The 21,694-nt window shown below is 40.3% G+C and overlaps 1 protein-coding gene across 2 annotated transcripts; it reads left to right on the top strand.

Annotated features, from left to right (window-relative positions):
- The first annotated feature begins 1,027 nt into the window (after positions 1 to 1,027).
- inpp5ja (inositol polyphosphate-5-phosphatase Ja) lies at positions 1,028 to 21,490 on the top strand. Of its 2 annotated transcripts, XM_086096638.1 has the most exons (13): positions 1,028 to 1,310; positions 1,995 to 2,399; positions 6,023 to 6,130; positions 6,230 to 6,338; positions 12,325 to 12,441; positions 14,236 to 14,411; positions 14,509 to 14,620; positions 14,749 to 14,858; positions 14,941 to 15,151; positions 16,844 to 16,981; positions 17,055 to 17,120; positions 17,190 to 17,294; positions 19,345 to 21,489. In XM_086096638.1, exons 2-13 carry the CDS (start codon positions 1,999 to 2,001, stop codon positions 19,810 to 19,812), a joined length of 2,121 nt encoding a protein of 706 aa, XP_085952764.1. In that variant the 5' UTR covers positions 1,028 to 1,310; positions 1,995 to 1,998; the 3' UTR covers positions 19,813 to 21,489. The 2 variants fall into 2 exon arrangements, with proteins under 2 accessions (XP_085952764.1, XP_085952763.1); XM_086096637.1 differs by having other exon boundaries at positions 17,055 to 17,294; positions 19,345 to 21,490.
- The last annotated feature ends 204 nt before the right edge of the window (positions 21,491 to 21,694 follow it).

The raw sequence follows: 21,694 nt of genomic DNA on the forward strand, positions 1-21,694 counted from the left end.
AAAGAATCAAATAAAATAAAAAATGTACTGTACTTCCGGTTAATTGATGAGCTAAGGCTTAAAAATATATTATTTTGAAAAGAGACTGGATTCTCTCTGATACGACGGACCCTTGACGCATGTCGAAATGCTAATTATCTCAGTCACATAGCGCTGATGCTAAATAGACAAGTTTGCAAAATGAAAAGACGTAAAATAGACGGTATGTGGAAAGTTTCGGGGAAAAGGCTGGGATGGATGAGACATACATATATACTATATGTATATATACATACTGTATACATATATATATATACATACAATATATATATATATATATATTAGGGGTGTGAATTGTCTAGTACCTGGCGATTAGATCCGTATAACGATTCATAGGTCACGATTCGATTCGATACCGATTAATCCGGATACAAATCTATAAATAGATTTTTGTGATTTTTTTTAACTCAAATTTAGAAAATACAGTAAACTTGTGCATGTAGACTGTAAGATTTGTATGAAAATTTATTTATTTACCTGAAACAAACAATCTGTTTCATGTTTGAACAGCATTGAAATAAAATATTAAGGCTTAATATTCCATTAAAATAACATTCTTCCATGATTAACGTGTGAACCCAAACCCTAAGTAAGACGTTTTGTTGAATATTTCCATTAAAAAAATTGATGTTTAAACATCAATTCGGCCGCATATGGAATCGATTCGAGAATTGCGCGCTGTGATATCGCGATATTTTGCTGAATCGATTTTTAAAATATATGTGTGTGTGTGTATATATATATATATATATATATGAATAATAATTCATCTGTTTTTATGATTTTTGGATAATAATAATAATAGGCTTTTTTTCTTGAAGTATTTCTTTATATTTTATTTGTAGAATATTGACATCTGGTTTTCTTTTAGGATAACTTATTGTTTTTTTCGCAGTCATCATTTGCGTAACATTAATGTCGATTTTGTGGTAAGATGATGATCTCCACGATGAGATGCATGCGTCACCGGGAGAGTGAAAGAGGTAGAGCGAGGTAGTGGGGCTGACGTGCAGGATGCTGTGTGCAGCTGCACGGCGCAACATTAAGTCGGATCAGCTCCAATCCTCCTCCTCCTCCTCCTCCTCCTCCTCATCATCACCATCACCATCATCAGTCAACATGCACAAAATCACGTGACCGCCTCTCGTCCCGACAGCCGGGTGGCCCGCGCACCGCCGCCACATTTCTCTCTCTCCAGTCCGGTCCTGTCCTCCCATAAGGAATTTATGAGCAGTCCTCAGCGCTTCACCTTGCAGCAGAACACATGAAAGGTAGGACAAATATGAATATTTTTTACATTTCAACATCGCTGTCTCATGAGGTCCAATTTGGAGCAGTATTTTACAATTCTACCTTCGCAGGGATAACAGTGCTGTGTTGATGGTGGATTTGAGCCTTTCTGGATGCTAATTTGCATATCATGAATAATTTAAAGATGCTCGGGTAAACAAAAGAGTGGTGATGGTGGGTCCTACCTTTTGACCTGTCTGAGCTCATCAACATTGCATCTGTCCTCCATTGCCTTTGAAAAGGAGGTCAGGCTCTAATTAACATTGCTCAGGAACAGGACAGAAGTCCAAACTTAGTTCCTTAGCCCCCATTTGCAGACTCATGATGGCATCATCAGTGGATGTCTGGAGGAATTGGTCCGTGGCGTTATATAAAAAAATAAAAAGAGAATCAGACACTACGTGGCATGTCTGTCTTGCGGTTCTTATGTCGGGAGTTTGCATGTTCGCTCAACTGTCAGAATCTGTACAGCAACAGCATCCGCGTCATCATCACTCAAACGGGAGAGGAGCAGGCAGGGGAGGAGAAGTGGCAGTAAAACAGGTCTATGTGCTGTTCTGTGGCGTGAATCAGAAGACCTTGTAGAACTTGTGCTCAATACAATGTATCTGATTGAAAACAGCTCTTGTTGTTTCCCAGCGTTTATCGTATGCTTTTCTGTGCAGGCTAATGGATGACACAAGGCAGAAACCATCCACTGCACTTCCTCATGGTCCCAAAGTGCATCCTGGACCCTGTGCACGAACCACACCAGGTCCAGGTCCACCTCGAGGACTCCCTACCGGGTCGGCACCTGTGACGCTGACCAACATAAGCCGACCGAGACCCACCGTCCTCGGGTCTAAACCTGCTCCTCGACCCACCAGGGTTCCTACCAAGGATGTAGATTTGATCCCGGTTTGCATCCCGGGACCGCAGAGTGCCAACACCTTGCCCCGTTCCCCGCCAGAGTCCTCGGTGTCTCCTCACAGTCCTCAGGCTTCCCTGAGCCCACAATCTAGTCTCAGTCCTCCGCCACCTGCCAATACAACACAAGCGCAGAGTGACAAGACCAAAGACAAAGACTTCAGGTGAGACGATAGCGATCGGCATCTCCATTGACACTTGCGTCTGTTAAGTGCTATCTGTCCAGCTGTTGTGTTCAAATGCAACCGCAGTAAGCAAGCTAATATGCACCCAAAGGCGTCATACGAATCAAACGGCTCTTTTGTCTAAAAGCTTCTTGCTGAGAGAGTGACAGAGCTGCATTAAATCTACTTGGCAGTTTTCCCACAAACAGAAGCTTTTTAATACAGTACAGCTCGCTTCGGAGGAAGGACGACATAGGGTCTGAAAATGCCTGCTACAGTGGATAGGATATCAAAAGTCTACACACCCCTGTTAAAGTGCCAGGTTTCAACGACAATTCAAACATTGGCGTCATGTTATGCCAAACGCGGAAGCCAAATTGATCACATTTAACGTGGATTCAGCTTAGTAAGTTATTACGCTTTAAGGCGATAGGTTTCACATTTTAGTGTTAATCATGTAACACAGGGTCCTAAATTAACAGAGGCGCAGAGAACAGGGGCTACTTAAGTTCACAGACACTGGCCCAACTGGATCGGTATCAGCACATTCTTGCTTTTTAAATATTTCAGATTGAATATTTTGAGTTGTAGATACTTAAACTGGTCATCGTTGATTTTCTTTTTAAAGCACTACACAAATTTTTTGAACATCAGGTTGGATCCTTCTTTCATGTCTTGAAGAAGATATAAACCCCACAAAATGGCAAATGTTAAATTAGATTTTATACTGCAAAAAAAAGAAAAACAAGCCCAACAACAACATGTAAAAAATTAATAAAATAAAAACTACACTGAAGTAATATTTGTACGGAAGCGTATTGCATTCACTTGAAAAAAAAGTCCTGTTTTTCTGACACATTTTTGGGGGAGCTTTGGTTTTTTTAGTATTTTTTTCTGTTTAAAAATGTTTTTCTCAGTTTTCCAGAATATTTTTTTCCTTTTTTTTAAAAAGTATTTTTCCCTGTTTAATAAAATAATTATTTTTCTGTTTTTCTGAATATTTTTTTAAAGGGTTTTTTCCTCAGTTTTTTAGAAAACAAACTACAATATAGCATACACATTCATTCCTTTATTGAGAGCCAGTAAGTCAACATGACCATCTTATTGCATATGGAGGTATGCGGGAAAGTGTCCGCTTTCGTTATTAGCGAGTCTGCAACAAGTCACTTGGAGTTCAGTGGTTAAATTTTTTTTAAAAAAAATACTCAGAACACCAGCTGTTTTTCAGATTTTTTTTTTGGTAATTTTTTTCTGTTTTTCTGGGGGAAAAAATTCAATTAAAAAAAAAATGTTTCCCTGTTTTTCTAAAAAACTGAAAAAAATATTCGGAAAAACAGAAACATTTATAAATAAATACTCAAATAACAAAGCTTCCCCCAAAAAATTAGTCAGAAAAACAGGAGTTTTTTTTTTCTCAAGTGAATGCAATACGCTTCCATATATTTGCTTAAAGGCTTAAATCCCTTTTTTTTCCCTTTGAAGGCTGCATACAGAAAAAGCCCACTTTGACATTGTCTGACCATATTAAACATTCTAAAATCAATCAATCAAACAATTCTGTAAAGTTGGGTATGTTTCATGGTTTTGGGATGCCAGCAAGATGAATTCTCGCGGTGTTTGTGAGTTCACAAACTCCGGAGAATACATATTGTACCGCTCCCGCCAGTCACCTGTATATATGACTGGATAGCCCTTGAAGTCACAGGGCGGCCATCTTGTGAGGCGGGGTGGGTGGTCACTATTATTTAACAAAAAATAAAAAATAAAATAACAAGTGGATGGTATGTGCTGCTTTGAAGACCCCCTTTTTCTTTTATCACTCAGTTCCTTAGAACCCAATATTAGATTTAGCAGAGGCATCTTTTGTTGAATTACAGTTATGATTCTTTAATAAAAAATATACAAGTTTCCTCCTGTACTAAACATCATTAAGCATATAATTTTTACATGTATTTAAGGCAAGTGGTAAAATGTCTGAAGTCCTCTTGTTTATGTTTAACAAATTTAAAACATCATAAATCATGCTGTTTCTACTAAGTACGGTCTCAAATGTTCTCCAATTTTCGATACTGTAAATGTATATGATCGTATGCTGAGAAACGTTTTTTGGGAGGAGCAATATGGCGACTTCGCGACCTCAAAAGTCTTGGCCTATCGGCTATCCAGTCATTCATATAGATCAGTGGCTCCCGCTGATACGTTTGCAGCCGATCTTTTTATGATCTGACCAATCAGGCGTTGTTTCGAGTGAATCACAATGATCTATTTTTATCTGGTTGGAGGTTAGTGTTTACTTGAAGGATCTTAGTTCATCATTGATCTATGTTCTCAAACTTCGAGACAGACAGCAGAAAATTGAGGAAAACATTTTTGCTTCTGAAACTTAAAGGGATGCTTAACACTAAATAAACTTTTATTTTTTTATTTTTTGCTGATAAACTGTATAAATGGGTGTCTACTAATGCTGTCTACATATCTTTGTCATTATTTTTGACATTTTGTTGAAAGATAGAATTTTGGAGCAAACACCGTCTGTGTGGCACCATCTTCAGGTTAAACACAATTTGTCTGTTTGTCCTCTCATTGGACCAGAAGTGATTTACTACGTCACTTCTCGAACATGACGTAGCCCACACGCACAATCTCGTACACGCCTCCTTAGCGAGTTGGAGTAGTAGCGTTTTGCAAACATCTTTATATTTATTTTCAAGTTAGTGATTTATTAGCATAGAATTTGGTTCGTTTATTTAGCATAGCTTGTCATAGTATAAAAATGATTTAGATAGTAGCGTTCACTGCTGCTGTCAATCACAATCACAACCCTCTCCCCATTCGCAAGCCCTCAAGACAATTTTTTTTTATAAATGCTAACGACCGCTAGCACATGGACGGTGGACAACAAATATCCCTCAGGCCATAGTTTGGACACCACTGGCTTAAATAATACAGTACAAAGATGCAACATATGAAATAGTCATTGAAACTTACAAATGTATATTACAATTACAAGGCTACGGTGCCACCACCGAAAACGCTGTAACAACTAAAAAATGTTTAAATAAAATACCAATACTGTAGTAATTTAGTAACAATAAAATGATGAATGAAATACAAACCTCATAAAAGAAGGTTAAACAATATCAAGAAGTTAACTGAGCTTAATTATTTTGTTTAATGTTCTTTGGCCAAACATAGTTAAAAGTATTTTTATATTGAGCATGTTTATGCTGTTTATCATCCTTTCATTGTAAAAACAAGAACCTCTAAATAAAGAAAGTGATGAAAATCAATTATTTTCTCATTTCCTCCTGCCCCCTCATATCAGTTAAGCCTCCCTCACCGCAAACCCCAGAAGAGGGAAAAAAACGGCTGTTATCAAGAGGTGGATTAAATAACTTAAATCTCCATCGAAGGCCCGGGTCCACTGTAACCTATATATTACTTGCTGTCCTGGTTTGTGTTATGTAAGAAATGCACAGAGAACACTTTTTAAATCACTGAGGTGAAAAGGGGGATTAATAACGCTTAACCTTTTTTTTCCCCTCTCCAACCAGCTGCACTTAGAGCTCGAGTTTACACGTTCACTATAACTGAAAGCTAACGCGGCGTGTGCACTGTCACAGGGTCCACATCGCCACATGGAACGTGGGCTCGGCCGTCCCGCCGGATGATGTCATCGCTCTGTTTGGGCCTAATGTGTCAGATGGGAGTGTTGACATGTTTGTCATTGGGTAAGCAGGGTGGTCATGCCAGGGTGCCCACTCGCTCATCTGTCGCTCTTCTGATGACTGTTTTTTTTTGGGTTCCATCTCAATTCTCACACTGTGCAGGCTCCAGGAGGTGAACTCCATGATCAATAAGCGGCTGAAGGATGCTCTTTTCTCAGATCAGTGGAGTGAACTCTGCATGGACACGCTTAGTCCTTTTGGATATGTCTTGGTTGGTAGACAGCTTAACTACATTTGTGTATTTATTTTTTTAAAGACATTTTTCCAAGGAAATATAAAACTATAATATTGTGGTTTCATTTTTTAACATTAAAAAATCTTACTATTTTTAAAAAATGTAAACATTAATTAATTCATTAATTCTTTAAAAATGTAATAAAATTAATTCCATTGTTGAACCCCAAATTAAAAAAAATTCAATTTACAATTACAATATGTTTTACGCGGCTCTACTAGTCTAAACATGGTATTGTGATTAAAATTGCATTTGTGGAATATGAATTAAGCAGCAAAATCCACCCGTATATCTATATTAATTAGGGGGACGGCCATTTTACCACTTGCTTTTTTTTTTTTTTTTTTTTTTCTTTCTACTTTTAAGAGCTCAGTATTGTTCATTCGGAAATGTCATCATCATTGCTCTTTTTTTTTTTTTTTTTTTTTTTTTTTTTAAATATATATATACATATATATATACACATATATACATACATATATACATATATACATACATACATACATACATTTTTTTTTTGTGTGTGTGTGGGTGAGTATGTGTGTGTGCGTGCGTGCGTGCGTGCGTGCGTGCGTGCGTGTGTTTGTTAGCTCACCAGAAAACCTATTAGAAAAAAAAAATCTCATACCGTTCACCTAAATCGAACACCAGGAGACCCGAGGGGACCGAAGAAAACCAAGGAAGGTGAAATCCAGCACCGACCAGACACCCCCCACCAGAACTCCTCCCCAGCCCAAGAAACATCCAGACCCCAACAAATCCAAAAAACATAAAATCAGGGAGGCCTCAAGAGACCAACGGAGAGACCGAGAAAAGGAAGGAAGGACAGACGAAGCCGCGTGAGATCCGAGACACCAGCCTCCACCGATTCAATAACCTGAGGAGGAAACAGATTGTGTCTGAGTTTCGGTAGATGCTGGTGTGGTGGATCTGGCATGCATGAAAATCTCCACCAAAGAGGGGAGCCGTCGACCCCCGCCGGAACAGAGCAAGCGCAACACCTCAGGGCCCCCCAGGCCGCGGCAGCGCCAAAGGACGACCCCCGGGCCCCACCAGGGCCACCGGCCGGAGAGCAAACCCAGGAGCAGGAGCGCCCCCCGCCCCAACACGGCCCGCGCCCCCGGCCCAACGCAGCAGGACGGGGCACTGCAGGCCCACCAGGCACCCCACCGGCCCCCAACCCCCGCCCCCCCACAACCCCCCGCCCCCCATCCACCCCCGCCACCCACCCCAACCCAGCCCCAGCCGCCCCCATGCCCCCAATCCCCCAGACACCCCCCACCCCCAGCACCCCCCACCCCGCAACCCCCACCACCGCCCCCCCCCAACAAAGCCGCCCCCCCCGACCCCACCCCAACCAACCGGCAGCCCCCCAACCCCCGACCCCCAGCCCCCGGGGACCACCCGCACCCAGGCACCGGCGGCGAAGAGGGGCCGGACAGCGGAGAGGGCAGCCGCGCCCACCCCACCCCCCGCCGTGTGGAAGGACGGAACACCGGGGGCAGAAGGGGGAGATGGGGGCACCGGAGGGCGGCCGACACCCCCGAACCCCAGGCCCAGCGGGGGAAGGCCCCGGTCGTCACCCCAGCGTTCTTTGTGAAAATTAACCCCTGTTACTGAGTCCGCCAGCTCGCGGACTGGCGAACTCTACCCCTAAACCGTGAATGTGACCCCACCCAGTGTATATACAAGTGTGTGTGTGTGGTGCATTAAAATTAGGAGCAGGTGAACCGGAGCCGATGGAAATGATATTCCCACGCTCCGATCCACCCGCCACCCAAGCATGTTGCTGAGTGTATGTGGTGCATTAAAAAAAATAGATAGGGCGGGGGGGGGGGGGGTGGCGACACGGACAGGGGACCGCAGCACTGCTCTATACTGCGGCCCCCAACCGATGGCACCCCCACAAGCCCCCCCCCCCACCCACAAGTTGTGTGGTGTATTAAAATTGGAGGGGAGTTGTAGGGTGAAGACGGTGTTTCCACCCTACCCCACCCCCCAAAGTGTGTTATGTGCCCTATATGTCTATAAAAGTGTATTGTGCAAACCTAGTGTAGTGAGTTAAGAGGTGTGACCAGCGGGGCCCCCCCCAACCGGGCGGGGGCAGGAGGCGCACCGGCCCACCAAGCCCCCATCCACCCCACCAGGACCCCGGCGGGCATATGGGACCCGTCCGGCGGGGCGATAGGGCTCGCCCCCCGGATACTGGGTCCCGCCCGAGGTGTCAGGACGCCCACCGGAGCGGGGCGGGCACGACACCAAACCCCAGCCACCCCCGCCGGCCCCCATAGCACCGAGACCCGGGCCATGGATGGAGCCCCCGGCCCAGGGGAGGGGAAGGAAGGCGTACCGGGGAAGGGGAAGGGAGGAGGGAAGGGGACGACAAGAAGGGCAGGGGGCAGCGGCAGGGACGCAAGGAAAGGGGCAGGAGGAGGAAGGGCGACGAGGGAGAGGGGACAGGGAGGCGGAGGACGGGCGGGGAGAGGCGAGGAGGGAGAGGCAGCAAGGGGGAGGAAGGGGGAGGGGAGAGGGAACCACCGGGCACCCCGGCGGCCCACAAGCCCCGAACCGCGTCGCCGGGCCCAGAGCGACGGACCGCGCCGGAACGGCGCCGCCCCCGACACCAGGGAAAGCCCCGCAACGCAGCACCCCCCAAGAGACCCAGGGAACGGCCAAGACGCAGCCGCCACCCAGCAGCCAACAGAGGGGCAGACCCGCCCACTCCCCGCCAGGGGGGACAGCACCCACAGAATTAACCCACTGGCATGCCGTGAATCCGAATATCAACCCCTGGTGCCCATCGGAGGTGAATCCGCTCGATCCCGCTGGCAGCAGCCGGGTTCCTGACTATGGAAACACAACCATTAGTTACAAATTGCCTAATACAGAAACATCAATGCCAGTTATAACGCTGCTGTGGCTCTCGCTAACAGGCAGAATTAAAATCCAAGTTTAGGTTAAAAAATTCTATATACGTAGACCATGTTTCTTTAAATTTTGACATTTGGTTTTTATTTGAGGCAGATATTTTTTCCATTAAAATATGATTTATGAGGAGGTTAGACCATTGGTCGATATTCAAAGTTTGTTTATTTTTCCAGTTAACAAGAATTGTTTTTTTTGCGATAGTAAGGGCTACAAGTATAGATTGAAATTGTTTATGTGGTAAGTCAATTGTTGTTAAGTCACCTAGCAAACACAAGTTTGGAGAGAACGGTATCCTACAGTCCAAGACAGCGGAAAGTTTTTCTAAGACTTTAGTCCAGAAACACATAACCGGAGTACATAACCATAAAGCATGAAAATAAGTGTCTGTAGTGTTTTGTAAACACTGGAGACAAATGTCGGAGTCTGAGAGTCCCATTTTCTTCATCATATATTGAGTAATGTATGTTCTGTGAATAATTTTATATTGGATAAGTTGTAAATTTGTGTGTTTTGTCATTTTAAAAACATTTTCACAAACTTGAATCCAAAAGACAGATTCCGGAGCTATAGACAAGTCTGTTTCCCATTTTGAGATGGGTAAAGACGTTTTATCAGTATATGAAAGTAACTTATATATTTTTGAGAGTTTTTTTGTTGTTGTCGGAGAAAGCTTGGTAATATCTTTAGCTAAAACAGGCGGTTGGAGCGTACCCTGGAGTGTTGGAATTTGTTTCTTTATCATACTTTTAACTTGCAAATAATGTAAAAAGTTTCCGTTTTTTATTTTATATTTTTGGAGCAAGGATGTATATGATATAAACATATTATCTGAGAAGAGATGGTGGAGATGTGTAATTCCTTTCTGCTCCCACACATTCAAATAAAACGATTGGTTGTTAATTTGAAAGTCGGGGTTATGCCATAGGGGAGAAAGCCCGCTGGGCTCCACTTTGGCTTTTGTCATTTCTAGTGCCTTCCACCAGGCATTCAGGGTGGCGGAAATCATTGGATTTTTAAAGCAGTTATGGCGCTTAATCGATGTTGTAATAAAGAGTAAATCTAGGAGTCTGAGGTTATTACAATCCTTCTGTTCTAGTTCCAGCCAACAGTTAGTATCTCTATTGGGTTGTGCCCATAAAATAATATATTGTAGCTGGTTGGCTATATAATAGTGCATAAAATTTGGTGCCTCTAGACCTCCTTTGGATTTATTTTTCTGAAGAGTAGATAGACTAATCTTTGCTTCTTTTTTTTTTCCAGTAAAATTTTGTAACGGCTGAGTCCAACAACTGGAACCAGTTAGCCGTAGGTTTAAATGGAATCATTGAGAAAAAATAGTTTATTTTGGGTAAAACTTTCATTTTAATAGTGGCTATTCGTCCTATTAGAGAAATAGGAAGATTATTCCAGCGCTCCAAGTCACTATAAATGCTATCCAGAAGTGGAGTGAAATTTAAATGAACTAAATCAGTTAATTTAGGTGAGATTTTTATGCCTAAGTATTTTAAATTACCTATAGGAAATGAGTAGTATGGGTCCTGGCTTGCAGGGTTCCATGAATTTTCTGTAATAGGTAGAAGTGTTGATTTTGTCCAGTTAATAGAATAGTCTGATAACTGTGAGAATTTAGTTATTAAGTTAAATACTTCCCCTAATGAAATAGCAGGCTTTTCTAAATAAAGTAAAATATCATCGGCATATAGATTAATTTTATGTTCTGTTACCCCAGAGTGAATTCCTTGAATCATTCTTTCCTGGCGTATGGCTAATGCAAGCGGTTCAATAAATATTGCAAATAATAAAGGCGACAGTGGGCATCCCTGTCTTGTGCCTCTCTGTAGAGTAAAACTCTTAGATATAATCCCATTAGTAGTAACAGTAGCTTTAGGAGAATCATATAATACTGACACCCAGTGAATAAATGACTTCCCAAAGCCAAATTTATTTAAAACAGCAAAGAGGAAGGACCAGTTAACTTTATCAAAAGCTTTTTCTGCATCCAATGATATAATAACTGCCTTTTTATCATGCCGCTGTGACATACTAATAAGGTTAAAGAGCCTTCTAATATTATTAGTAGAGTGACGCTCTTTAATAAAGCCTGTTTGGTCGCTATGAATGATTGTCGGGATTACTGTTTCTAATCTAGATGTAAAAGCCTTAGTGATAATTTTAATATCAGTGTTAATTAGTGAAATCGGACGGTAACTTGATGGAAGGGTGGGGTCTTTTTCTGGCTTTAATAAAAGTTTAATTGCTGCTGTATTCATGTGTGGGCGTATGTGACCATTAGTTTTAATTTCTGTTACTACTCTTAAGAATAGTGGAGCAAGCATTGACCAGAAGTGCTTTAGAAATATAGCCGGATAACCATCTGGGCCGGGTGCTTTGCCATTTGGCATACTATCTAGAGCACTGTACAACTCGTTTATAGTAAGTGGTGCATCTAACATATCTTTATATTCAGTAGTTACCTGAGGTATACTTAAGCTACTGAGGAATGCCTCAATATGCTCTGGGTTAGGTTTATTAGTTTCTGAGTATAAGTTGTGATAATAATTATAAAAAATTTGATTAATTTCTTCTGGTGATTGTGTACATTCACCAGTTGTACCTTTAATAGCCGTTATAAGCGAGTTTTCCCGAAATTTACCTGATTTGTTATTATATTCAAAGTTGTTGTATCTCAATTGTTGTATTATAAACTCTGTCTTTTTAGTTAACATATCGTCTAACTGTATTTTTGTATTTTGTAAGTCAGTCCATATTTGGTTATTTGGGTTTATTGCGTACTCATCCGTCAGTTGTTTAATTTTATCTTCCAAGTCTTTTACCACTTGCTATTGACTGAGTGTGGCAAAATGGCCGCCCCCTGAGATCGTTAAAAGGGGTGGAATTTGCAGCTTAATTACTATAAAAAACATTTTTGACTTGACTCTTGTGTGTCAAAGTGAACAAAGTACTTAAAAAAATCAGTGATGGCCTACTTTTTGTAAACTATTGTTTTAATTTGTGTTACTGTTTTGGACTCTAGGTGGCGTCCCAGCGGATGCAGGGCGTGCTGCTGCTAGTCTTCTCCAAATTCATCCATCTTCCGTTCCTCCGAGGTGTGCAGACGCAGAGCACTCGTACAGGACTCGGCGGATGTTGGGTACGTGCCACGGTGCTCTTCAATTTATGACCTTGCACAATTTGCTATGGCGTGATACCGTCAGTACGGTGCAACGAGCGCGTCAAGCAGGCTTTGAAAGATGAAGCACGCCAGCAGGTGTTTTGCACGTGAGTGTGGATATGTCATAGTGTGACCTTCCTCACAGTGTTGATGTCGGCGTCACACCGGTGTGATGCTGCAGTCTCCTTCTTTTTGAGGTCAGTGCTGCAGCAGGCGTCTGGCTTGCTGGTTTGAAAATAAGAGCGCTCAAAGGGCACATACCTCCGCCAAGGCTTTCGCATGCAATGAATTGTAAACATGACATCCTTTCTTATTCCTATTCCTGAAGTCTGCATTTCTCTTTTTTTGCTAAACCGTCTGATCAGGTAGGCAAACTTTTGTGTCTAAGGCCCATATTTGATTCAATTATTTATACTGTGTAATACAAATAATAATCCATTCATCCATTTTCTTAATCGCTTATTCCTCAAAAGGGTCGCAGGTGTGCTGAAGCCTATCCCAGCTGGCTTCGGGCAGTAGGCGGGTTACACCCTGAACTGGTTGTCAGCCAATCTCAGGGCAGAATAATATTAATATTAATATTAATATTTTTTTAATTTAACCTATTTATTAATATTAATATTAATATTAATATTAATATTAATATTAATATTAATATTAATATTAATAAATAGGTTAAATTAAAACAATAAATGATTATAGCACACACACACACACATATATATGATATATATATGATATGATGATTTTTGTAGATGAGGTAAACAAAAGAAAAAAAGAAAAGAAAAAGAAAAAAATTGTTCTGTAAAACATTTGAATTATTTTTGTTTTAATGATAAAATAATAATTAATTTCCCTTTTGATTTTTTGAATTATTTATCATTTATTTTCTGTACGATTTATTAATCAATTACTTAAATAAATACAAATTTAGTGTATTTGCACAACTTTTATTATACTACTTATTTACTAAATTATTGATCATAAATCAATCCAGACATTATAGAAAATGAATAACACATAAAAACCAATAAATACATCTTAATTAAAGTTGTTGTTTTTTTTAAGTCTAAATGAGTAGCAACTCCCCCCCAAAAATTTTACAATAAGAAAAATTACACTATAATATTGTACTTTCTGTAGTAACCTAATTAAATAGAATGTCAATAATTTAACAGTTTTTGCCACATTTTGTTACAATTCAAAGGACAATATGCTGCTCCTTCTGATGTGTGCACTTTGACCACATGGGGGCAGTATTATACAAACATTACATGAAAATGGTCACAAGTTACTGCTCTGTAAACTGCAATGATATTGTTCTGCGCGAAAGATAATGAATTTATGTCAATGAGTATTGTTACATTATCTTGGGTTTAATAACGCACATATATGGTTGTTTTAAATACAGGGGAAAAAAATACAGCAAACAAAGTGTAATTCCCTTTGTTTTATGTTAAGCTTTACATTAAACTTCAACTAGGAGTGGCACTACCATAAAATGCTCTTAGATCAGAATTTTCTTCTCAAGTCAAAGCAAAATTGGTCGAATGATTGCTCATGTCTCAAAAGACTTTCCTGAATACTTAAAGACAAAAAACATGTTAATTAACAGATGGAGGCAAGAGTTAATGCTCTCTAATTAATATGTTGCATAGTGGACAAAAATAGCATTTAGTCCCTTAAAAAAAAAAAAAAGTCAATGAATTTATGAGGATGTGTTGGTGCTTTTCATACTACTCCAGAGGTTGCTGCTCTGTGCACTCCCTGCAGGGTAACAAAGGTGGCGTGAGTGCCAGGATGAGCGTGTTTGGACACCCCGTGTGCTTCCTCAACTGTCATCTACCCGCTCACATGAGGAACCTGGAGCAGAGGATGGAGGACTTTGAGAGCATCCTGCAGCAGCAGCAGTTTGAAGGCGGGGCGGCCACCGGCGTGCTGGATCACGAGTGGGTGGATTTTGTTAAAAAATATATTAAAAAAATAAAAAAGAGAACACTACAGAAAATGTTGGAATACTATAAGGAATATTTTCTGTTTCTCGAGCGTCGTGTTTTGGTTCGGCGATTTAAATTTCCGAATTGAGGACTATGACATCCATGTGGTGAAGTGTGCGATTGACAGCAATAAGCTTCCTCTCCTGTGGGAGCGGGATCAGGTGAGGATCTTCATCATCATCATTTTGAGCAACTGCGTTCTGACAAGAATGAGGCAGCAGATTGCAGTAAAGCAGCCTTTATGTGGAGCAGTATTGTGTATCTTTATCTTTTTTTTTTTTTTACTCAGCTCAACATGGCTAAAAGCACAGAATCCATCCTGGAAGGCTTCTTGGAGGGTCCACTGAAATTCCCGCCTACGTATAAGTTTGATGTGGGCACACACACCTATGACACAAGGTCTGCCCTTCATCAATCGGATGGATCAGAAACTTACCCTTTCATCTAACCGACATTTTTTATGTTTCCACATGCGGTTCAGCGCAAAAAAGAGGAAGCCCGCTTGGACCGATCGTATCCTCTGGCGCCTCCGCCGCACCGGCTCCCCCGTTCCTACCCACAATGCAGCACTTCAGAGGGGTCTGACCTCCTGGCTGGGTGGTGCCACCAAAGTGACGCAGCACACTTATGAGAGCCACATGGGATTCACCGTCAGTGATCACAAGCCTGTGTCGGCCATGTTTTCCCTGCATGTGAGTGAATATGTCACCTATTTGCAGGATGTTGCTATGATGTTTTTGTTTATTAAAATTCGATTGCTTTATGAATTTAATTTCAGTATTAGGAGTAGTACATACATTCGCATTTATTTATTTTTTTAGCTGTTCATGTGCAGTAATTTTTTTTCTAAATTATTATTTAAGCACAGTTTTGTTTATTTTCCAATATTTAAGCGCAATGTTCAAACTGTGTATTACTTTTTTAGGAATAAATCCTTTTGAGGGACACTTAGGCCTACAGCACTTCTGTGTTTTAAAGTTAGTCATGATGGTTGTACTTCGAGATCTGGTTTTTTTTCTTCTTAAGTCAGAATTTTCCAAGACTAACATAGGTAGAATGAAGCGGGAATTTCATGAGGACAAAGTCCGAATTTAATGATTATGTTGTAGCTTTATGAGAATAAAGCTACAACTTAATCAGTAAAGGTGTAATGTAAGAGAAAAAAGAAAAGAAAAGAAAGTTGTAATGTCAGAAAAGAAAAAGTGTATTTTTTTTTTAATGAGAATAAAGTTGGAACTTGCCGTAAATAAAGTATTTAAGGAGCAAATAGCCACAGAAAACAAAAAACAAACAAAAAAAGTGGCAATTTACAAGAAAAAAGACGTACCTTTACCAGCATTACTAATATTTTATCATTACAGCACAGTATTGTAATATTACTCTTTTTTTTTTAATAGGGATGTTCATACCACTTTTTTTAGACCCTTCAAGTACAAGTATTCAAATCTTGATTAGCCACTTATACCAAGTATTATGGTACTAATAGTACTTTAGATAATAAGCCCCCCCCACCCTACCCTCCACTCTCCACCCACCCACCCACACACACACACACACACACACACACACACACACACACACACACACACACACACACACACACACACACACACAAATACTAAATTTTAATGAAAGACTTTGACCAACATAGCATTTTTTCCTTAATATTAAAGTAAATTAATGTCAATTTTCTATTCTATTCTTTGAATTTCTAATTTCAAGTTCATGATCATACAACAGTCGCTATAGGTTAGCCGATACTGAAATCGGCCGCCATTGCGAGCACCGACACCTTGAAATAAGACCTGGTATCTGTATTCGCCCGTCCCTATTTTTTATATGTCATGAAGAAAAAAAGTTGTAATTGAATGAGACAATTGTTGGAATTTTATACAAATTAAGCTTAAATAATATCTATGTAGAAAGTTATAATTTTACACACAAAAAGTTGTAGCTTTACGGGAGTAACGTAATGATATGAGGAAAAAATCCTTTTATGTCATCCTTTTACAAGAACAGTACCATAAATTTAGAAGCAAAAACATGGAATTAATAGAATGAATGTTGTCCATTCACTTGAGTGAAGTTGTAATGTTAAGAAGAAAAAGTAGTACTACAATAAGAATAAAGTTAAAAGTTTACGTGAATAAAAATAAAATTTTAAATCGACCCATTCATTCCTATGGGAGATTTCCGCCATTCATTCCTATGGGGGACTTTGACCCCTGGTTGCCCGCCATTCATTCCTATGGGGGATTTTGACCCCTTGTTGCCCGCCATTCATTCCTATGGGGAGTTTTGGAAAAAAAAAAGTTTTTTTTTTTAAATGGTTTTGTTTTCTTAATGTTGCAGCTTTATTTAGGAATTTTTCTTCTGTGTGGTAGTTCCCATTCCGGGTGGACATGCCTCTGGTGGAGTTGCAGGCCAACAAAGAATGGTTCAAAGTCTCCGATGCCACAGTTAAGTTCACATTTGTGTCCAATTATCATCGCAGCTCATGGGACTGGGTAGCAATATACAAGGTAAGGAGCTTTGTTCTGTATTTCCATTTGATTGCCTGTGTTGTCACCTAACAACATTTACATCTGCACACAGGTTGGATTCAGACACCACAAAGATTACCAAGCGTATGTGTGGGCCAAGGGGGAACATTTAGGGCAGGTGGGTCGCATATTCATTTTCATAATAATTTTCATGGATTTCGGGATCATGTCTGTCCCCACTTTCCAGGTGTCTTTTTCAGAGGAGGACTTGCCAAGAGAGGATTGTGAATACATCCTTGGCTTCTACAGTCATAATATGAACAGCATTGTTGGATTGTCAACAAACATCCAGGTATAGTGTATTGCTATTACACCAATTAATGCCCTTTCTAAAAAGGATCCACAACTGTAATGCCAAGTTTGCTCTATATTATTTATTTGGTTGTTACTAACATAACTAGGAGATTCATTTATCAAAAATCATTTCCAGTTATTTTATTTGGACGTACGCCGCCATTGTTATTTACGTCGCAACGCATTCAGTGCGTAGTGACGTAGAATGGCGGCGGAAAAGCAAGTTCATTCTCCGTAGCGTTCCTAAAGGGTCTGGTGAATGACGAGAACACGGCGTGGAGGATGGTGACTCTCCCGATCACGTAGGGTTTCTTTAGGAACGATACGGAGGCTTACCTTGCTTTCTTTATAGACATTTCAAATTGCTCGGCAGAGACACGCCGCCATTCTACGTCACTACACACTGAATGCGTTGCGACGTAAATAACAACGTCCAAATAAAGTTTCAAAATGTATTAAACTGGAAATGATTTTTGAAAAATGAATCTCATAGTTTTGTTAGTAACAACCAAATAAATAATATAGAGCAAACTTGTCATTACAGTCGGAGTTCCTTTTAAGGAGAAGTCCACCCTACACACACAAAAAAAAATATTGACAATAATTTGTTCTATGTAGCCCCACTAGTCTAAATACGGCATTCTGATTAATATTCTGTCAGTGGAATATGAGTTAAGCAGTAAAATCGAGCAGTTATTATCAATATCAGAAGGCAGCCATTTTGCCACTTGCTGTCGAATGAAAATGACATCACAGTTCCTCAGGTCTCAGGTAACAACCAATCACAGCTCAGCTTCAGAAAAAAGGTGAGCTGTGATTGGTCGTTGCCTGAGCCCTGCGCAACTGTGATGTCATCTTCAGTCGACAGCAAGTGGGAAAATGGCCGCCCCCTGAGATAGATAAAAACAGCTGGATTTTGCTTCGTAACTCATATTCCACAAATGTTATATTAATCAGAATGTCATGTTTAGACTATTGAGGTCACATATAACAGATTATTGTCAAGCAAGGTTATTTTAGTTAACTAAAACTAACAAAGTAACTTAAACTAAAATTCAAAAAACATTTTTGTCAACGAAGTAAAATAAAAACAAAAATGCTTTTAAAAAACTAAAACTAACTGAAACTAACTATAATTATAGTGAAAATGTTCTTCGTTTTAGTCTTGGTAATTAATTTACATGAGCATTTGGGGTCGATTTTAAATGTGATTTTAATATATTTATTTTGATATCAATCGGAACAAGGACGTTTGAAAGTGTGTCACACAGAAGTTATGTCATCTAGCAGCAGCCAATAGAAAAGCACACTCAGATGACATCGCTCCTAGGCGACAATTTTGCATATTGGACTTTTGGTTCCCATGGCTTGCCTTGCCTGCTTTTTCATTTTATAAAATATAGAAACACAACGCTAGGTAAGAAGTGTCTTACTTTTTTCATTTTACCATAGTATTTATTAAATCTTGCGCACAAGTAATACCTTTTTTTTTTAATTTTTAATACATTTTTAATAAAATAAAAAAACTAAAACTAATACTAAAACTAAACTAAAACTAAGCATTTAACAAAAACTAAAACTAATAAAAATTAACAGAGGTGCACTGAAAAGTAATTAAAACTAACTCAATTTAAAAAACGAAACTCAAAAACGAAATATAAACTAACTATAATGAAATTTCCAAAACTATAATAACCCTGTTCTCAAATTTTTTTAATTAATTAATTCAAAGATAAACATTCAAAATAATTTAGACGTGTTTTTTAGCTGACCATTTTGCTTGAATTCTGAATTTTGTCACCTCATCTAGATATTTTTATTTAAATACTTCATAACAGGGGTGTCCAAACTTTTTTTTGTCTGTGGGCCTCATACAAGAAAATAGAAGGAAGTTTGAAATGTTTTTATTTTAACGTATAAACATACTAAAAAACAATCAATTAAGCAAGCAAGCAGTTACATTGTTTATATAATGTTGCCCATTCTTTTAGCATTTATGTCTCTTGAATGACTCGCAATGCATTCAATTCTATTTTCTTCCTGGACAGATTAAGCTTCCAATCCACAGCCCGTCAGCGCACCGCTCCGACAGCTCCGAGATAAGCTCGGAAGACGACAGCACCCTCGTCCTGCTGGCTCCGAACTCCCGCAGCCCGAGTCCCAAACCCATTAAGCACCATCACTGCCGTCACCGGCGCAGCCGCAGCCCCGCCGTGCCAGCTCTCTCGTCCAACCCCCTCCCCTCCCTGCAAGGCCTCAGCCTGTGTCCCCTGCCCAAAGAGACAGGAAGCCGCTCACCGTGTACCGCCTCGAGAAAGGAACGACTCTTTTCCACTGGCTCTTTGTCGTCCCCGGCCATCAGCCCGCTCAGTCCCCGGAGTCCCGTGTCTCCGGGCGGTGGGGTAACGGCACCGGAGGCCCTGATTGCCGCCATGTTAGGGGACCATAGGCCTGCTCAGGTAAGCCCCACGGGGCTCAAACAGCTTGGACATGCAGGGAGAAACAACCCTTCATAGAGAAGATGGATCTGGACTGAATGTAACGCGTGCAACCTTGCAACGCTCTCTTTCCGAAGTATCTTACACTGTGTTTATCTGGGATTGACATCCCTCTGACAAGTGCTTTTATAGACTCACAAGCTCCAATGTGTAGAAACACACACATTGAATGTGAGGCCAAATATGCAGGCAAGTCAAAATCAATCAGGTGTATTGATGTGTGTGTTGGAGATGGTGTATGTGTAGGCCCTCTTTGTCTCGAACCGAGTTGCGCATTTGGGTTTAGGTTAGTTTCAAATGTAAACATAGTTGTTGGTCGGTTTTCATAACATTAATCAGATTTAACATTTAATTTATTGAATAAATCGAGTGGTATAGAAGATGGATGGATGGAATTGCAACTTGGAGAGCAACTATTAGAGTAGGGGTGGGCAAAATTTTGGACCGATTCAAAACGTTCCAACTTTAAATTGTTCCGCTTCTTGTGTATCTAATGAGGTGTCTAAAATGATCAAAATATCAGTTACACCCTGGATTCTCATGCGTCTCGTGATTAGGTACGCCCCGGGTTTTTATGTGCGGGAATCCCAAATGACGGCCACATTGGCCAAAACATTAGGTACGCCGCAGATTCTCGTGTGTTGGGGCAGACATAATGGCCAAAACATTAGCTACACGCTGGGTTCTTGTGATTAGGCATCCCCAATGGTCCTCTCGTCCCCTAATACATACCAGCAAAAATTTCAAAATAAAAACCAAAATTACGTTGTTTTTTTTAACCTATTCAAACAGTTCCAACATTAAATGGTACTTCATTTACATATACAGTATAGCGTTTTTCCACCTTACAAGGCCCTCAAAGCGCTTTACATTCGACTACTCATTCACCTACTGATGACGCAGCATCAGGAGCAGCTGGGGGTTCAGTATCTTGCTCAAGGATACTTCGACAGGGTCACAATGGCATGGGAGCGAACCCACAACCCCCGGGTTGGCAGATGACCACTCTACCAGTAAGCCACACACAATGTCAAAATTTCAAAATAAAAGCTATGATTTTTTTCCTCTAATTTTAACCTTTTTTTTTGACTGATTCAAAAACAGTTCCTACTTTAAACTGTTCCGCTTATCCCTACCACATTTTTACATTTCAAAATAAAAGCCAAAATTACAACTTTTTTCCCTCCTATAATTTCTTCTTTTTTTTTTGACTGATTCAAACCATTCCATTATCAATATGCTCAGCTCATTGTATAAGGAGGGTTTCTCCATTTTCTTTCCACATGTGAGACATGCCTGTCAGCTGCTGTCCATTGATTTGGATGTAAGTGTGAATGATTGTTTGTCCACATGTGTTGAGTGCAAAGTGTGTAGAGTGTATCAAATGCAAACAAGACATGTGTTGCAAAAAGCGAGCCTATAATCAGCAGTAGACAGAAAACAAACTGTTGGCACCATCCATTAACGCAAAGCCAGGGAAAGTCTTTCTGGAGGACTGCACTCAAACCCAGCATCATCAAAAGTTCAATTCAGCAGATGCGCTTCAGAAAGTGATAAAGCTTTGTACAAACTTCAGGTTGTTGAGCATCATAATATTCCACAATCTGAAGTTGGTCAATTATTTTTGTGTGTGTAATTTGACAGAAAAAAAATCTTGCCAGGTGGTAGGTTTGCAACGCTGCTTCAATGTCAATTGATGTTCCAAGGAACATGCTGATGGATGGCCTCACATTTATCCGAACTATACCTGAAATTAAATAGAATAAAAAATACCCTTTGTATATACAGTACATGGATGACTGAGAATCTACACAGACATAAAGAAAAAAATATCTAAAGGGCTTTGGTGGGCAGCCTGCATGTCACCGTTGGCCCCCTAAGCTCTGTGTTGTTTACATGC

This window comes from Leptonotus elevatus, chromosome 15, assembly GCF_054856555.1.
Source record: "Leptonotus elevatus isolate MCC_2025b chromosome 15, RoL_Lele_1.0, whole genome shotgun sequence".
NCBI lineage: Eukaryota > Metazoa > Chordata > Actinopteri > Syngnathiformes > Syngnathidae > Leptonotus > Leptonotus elevatus.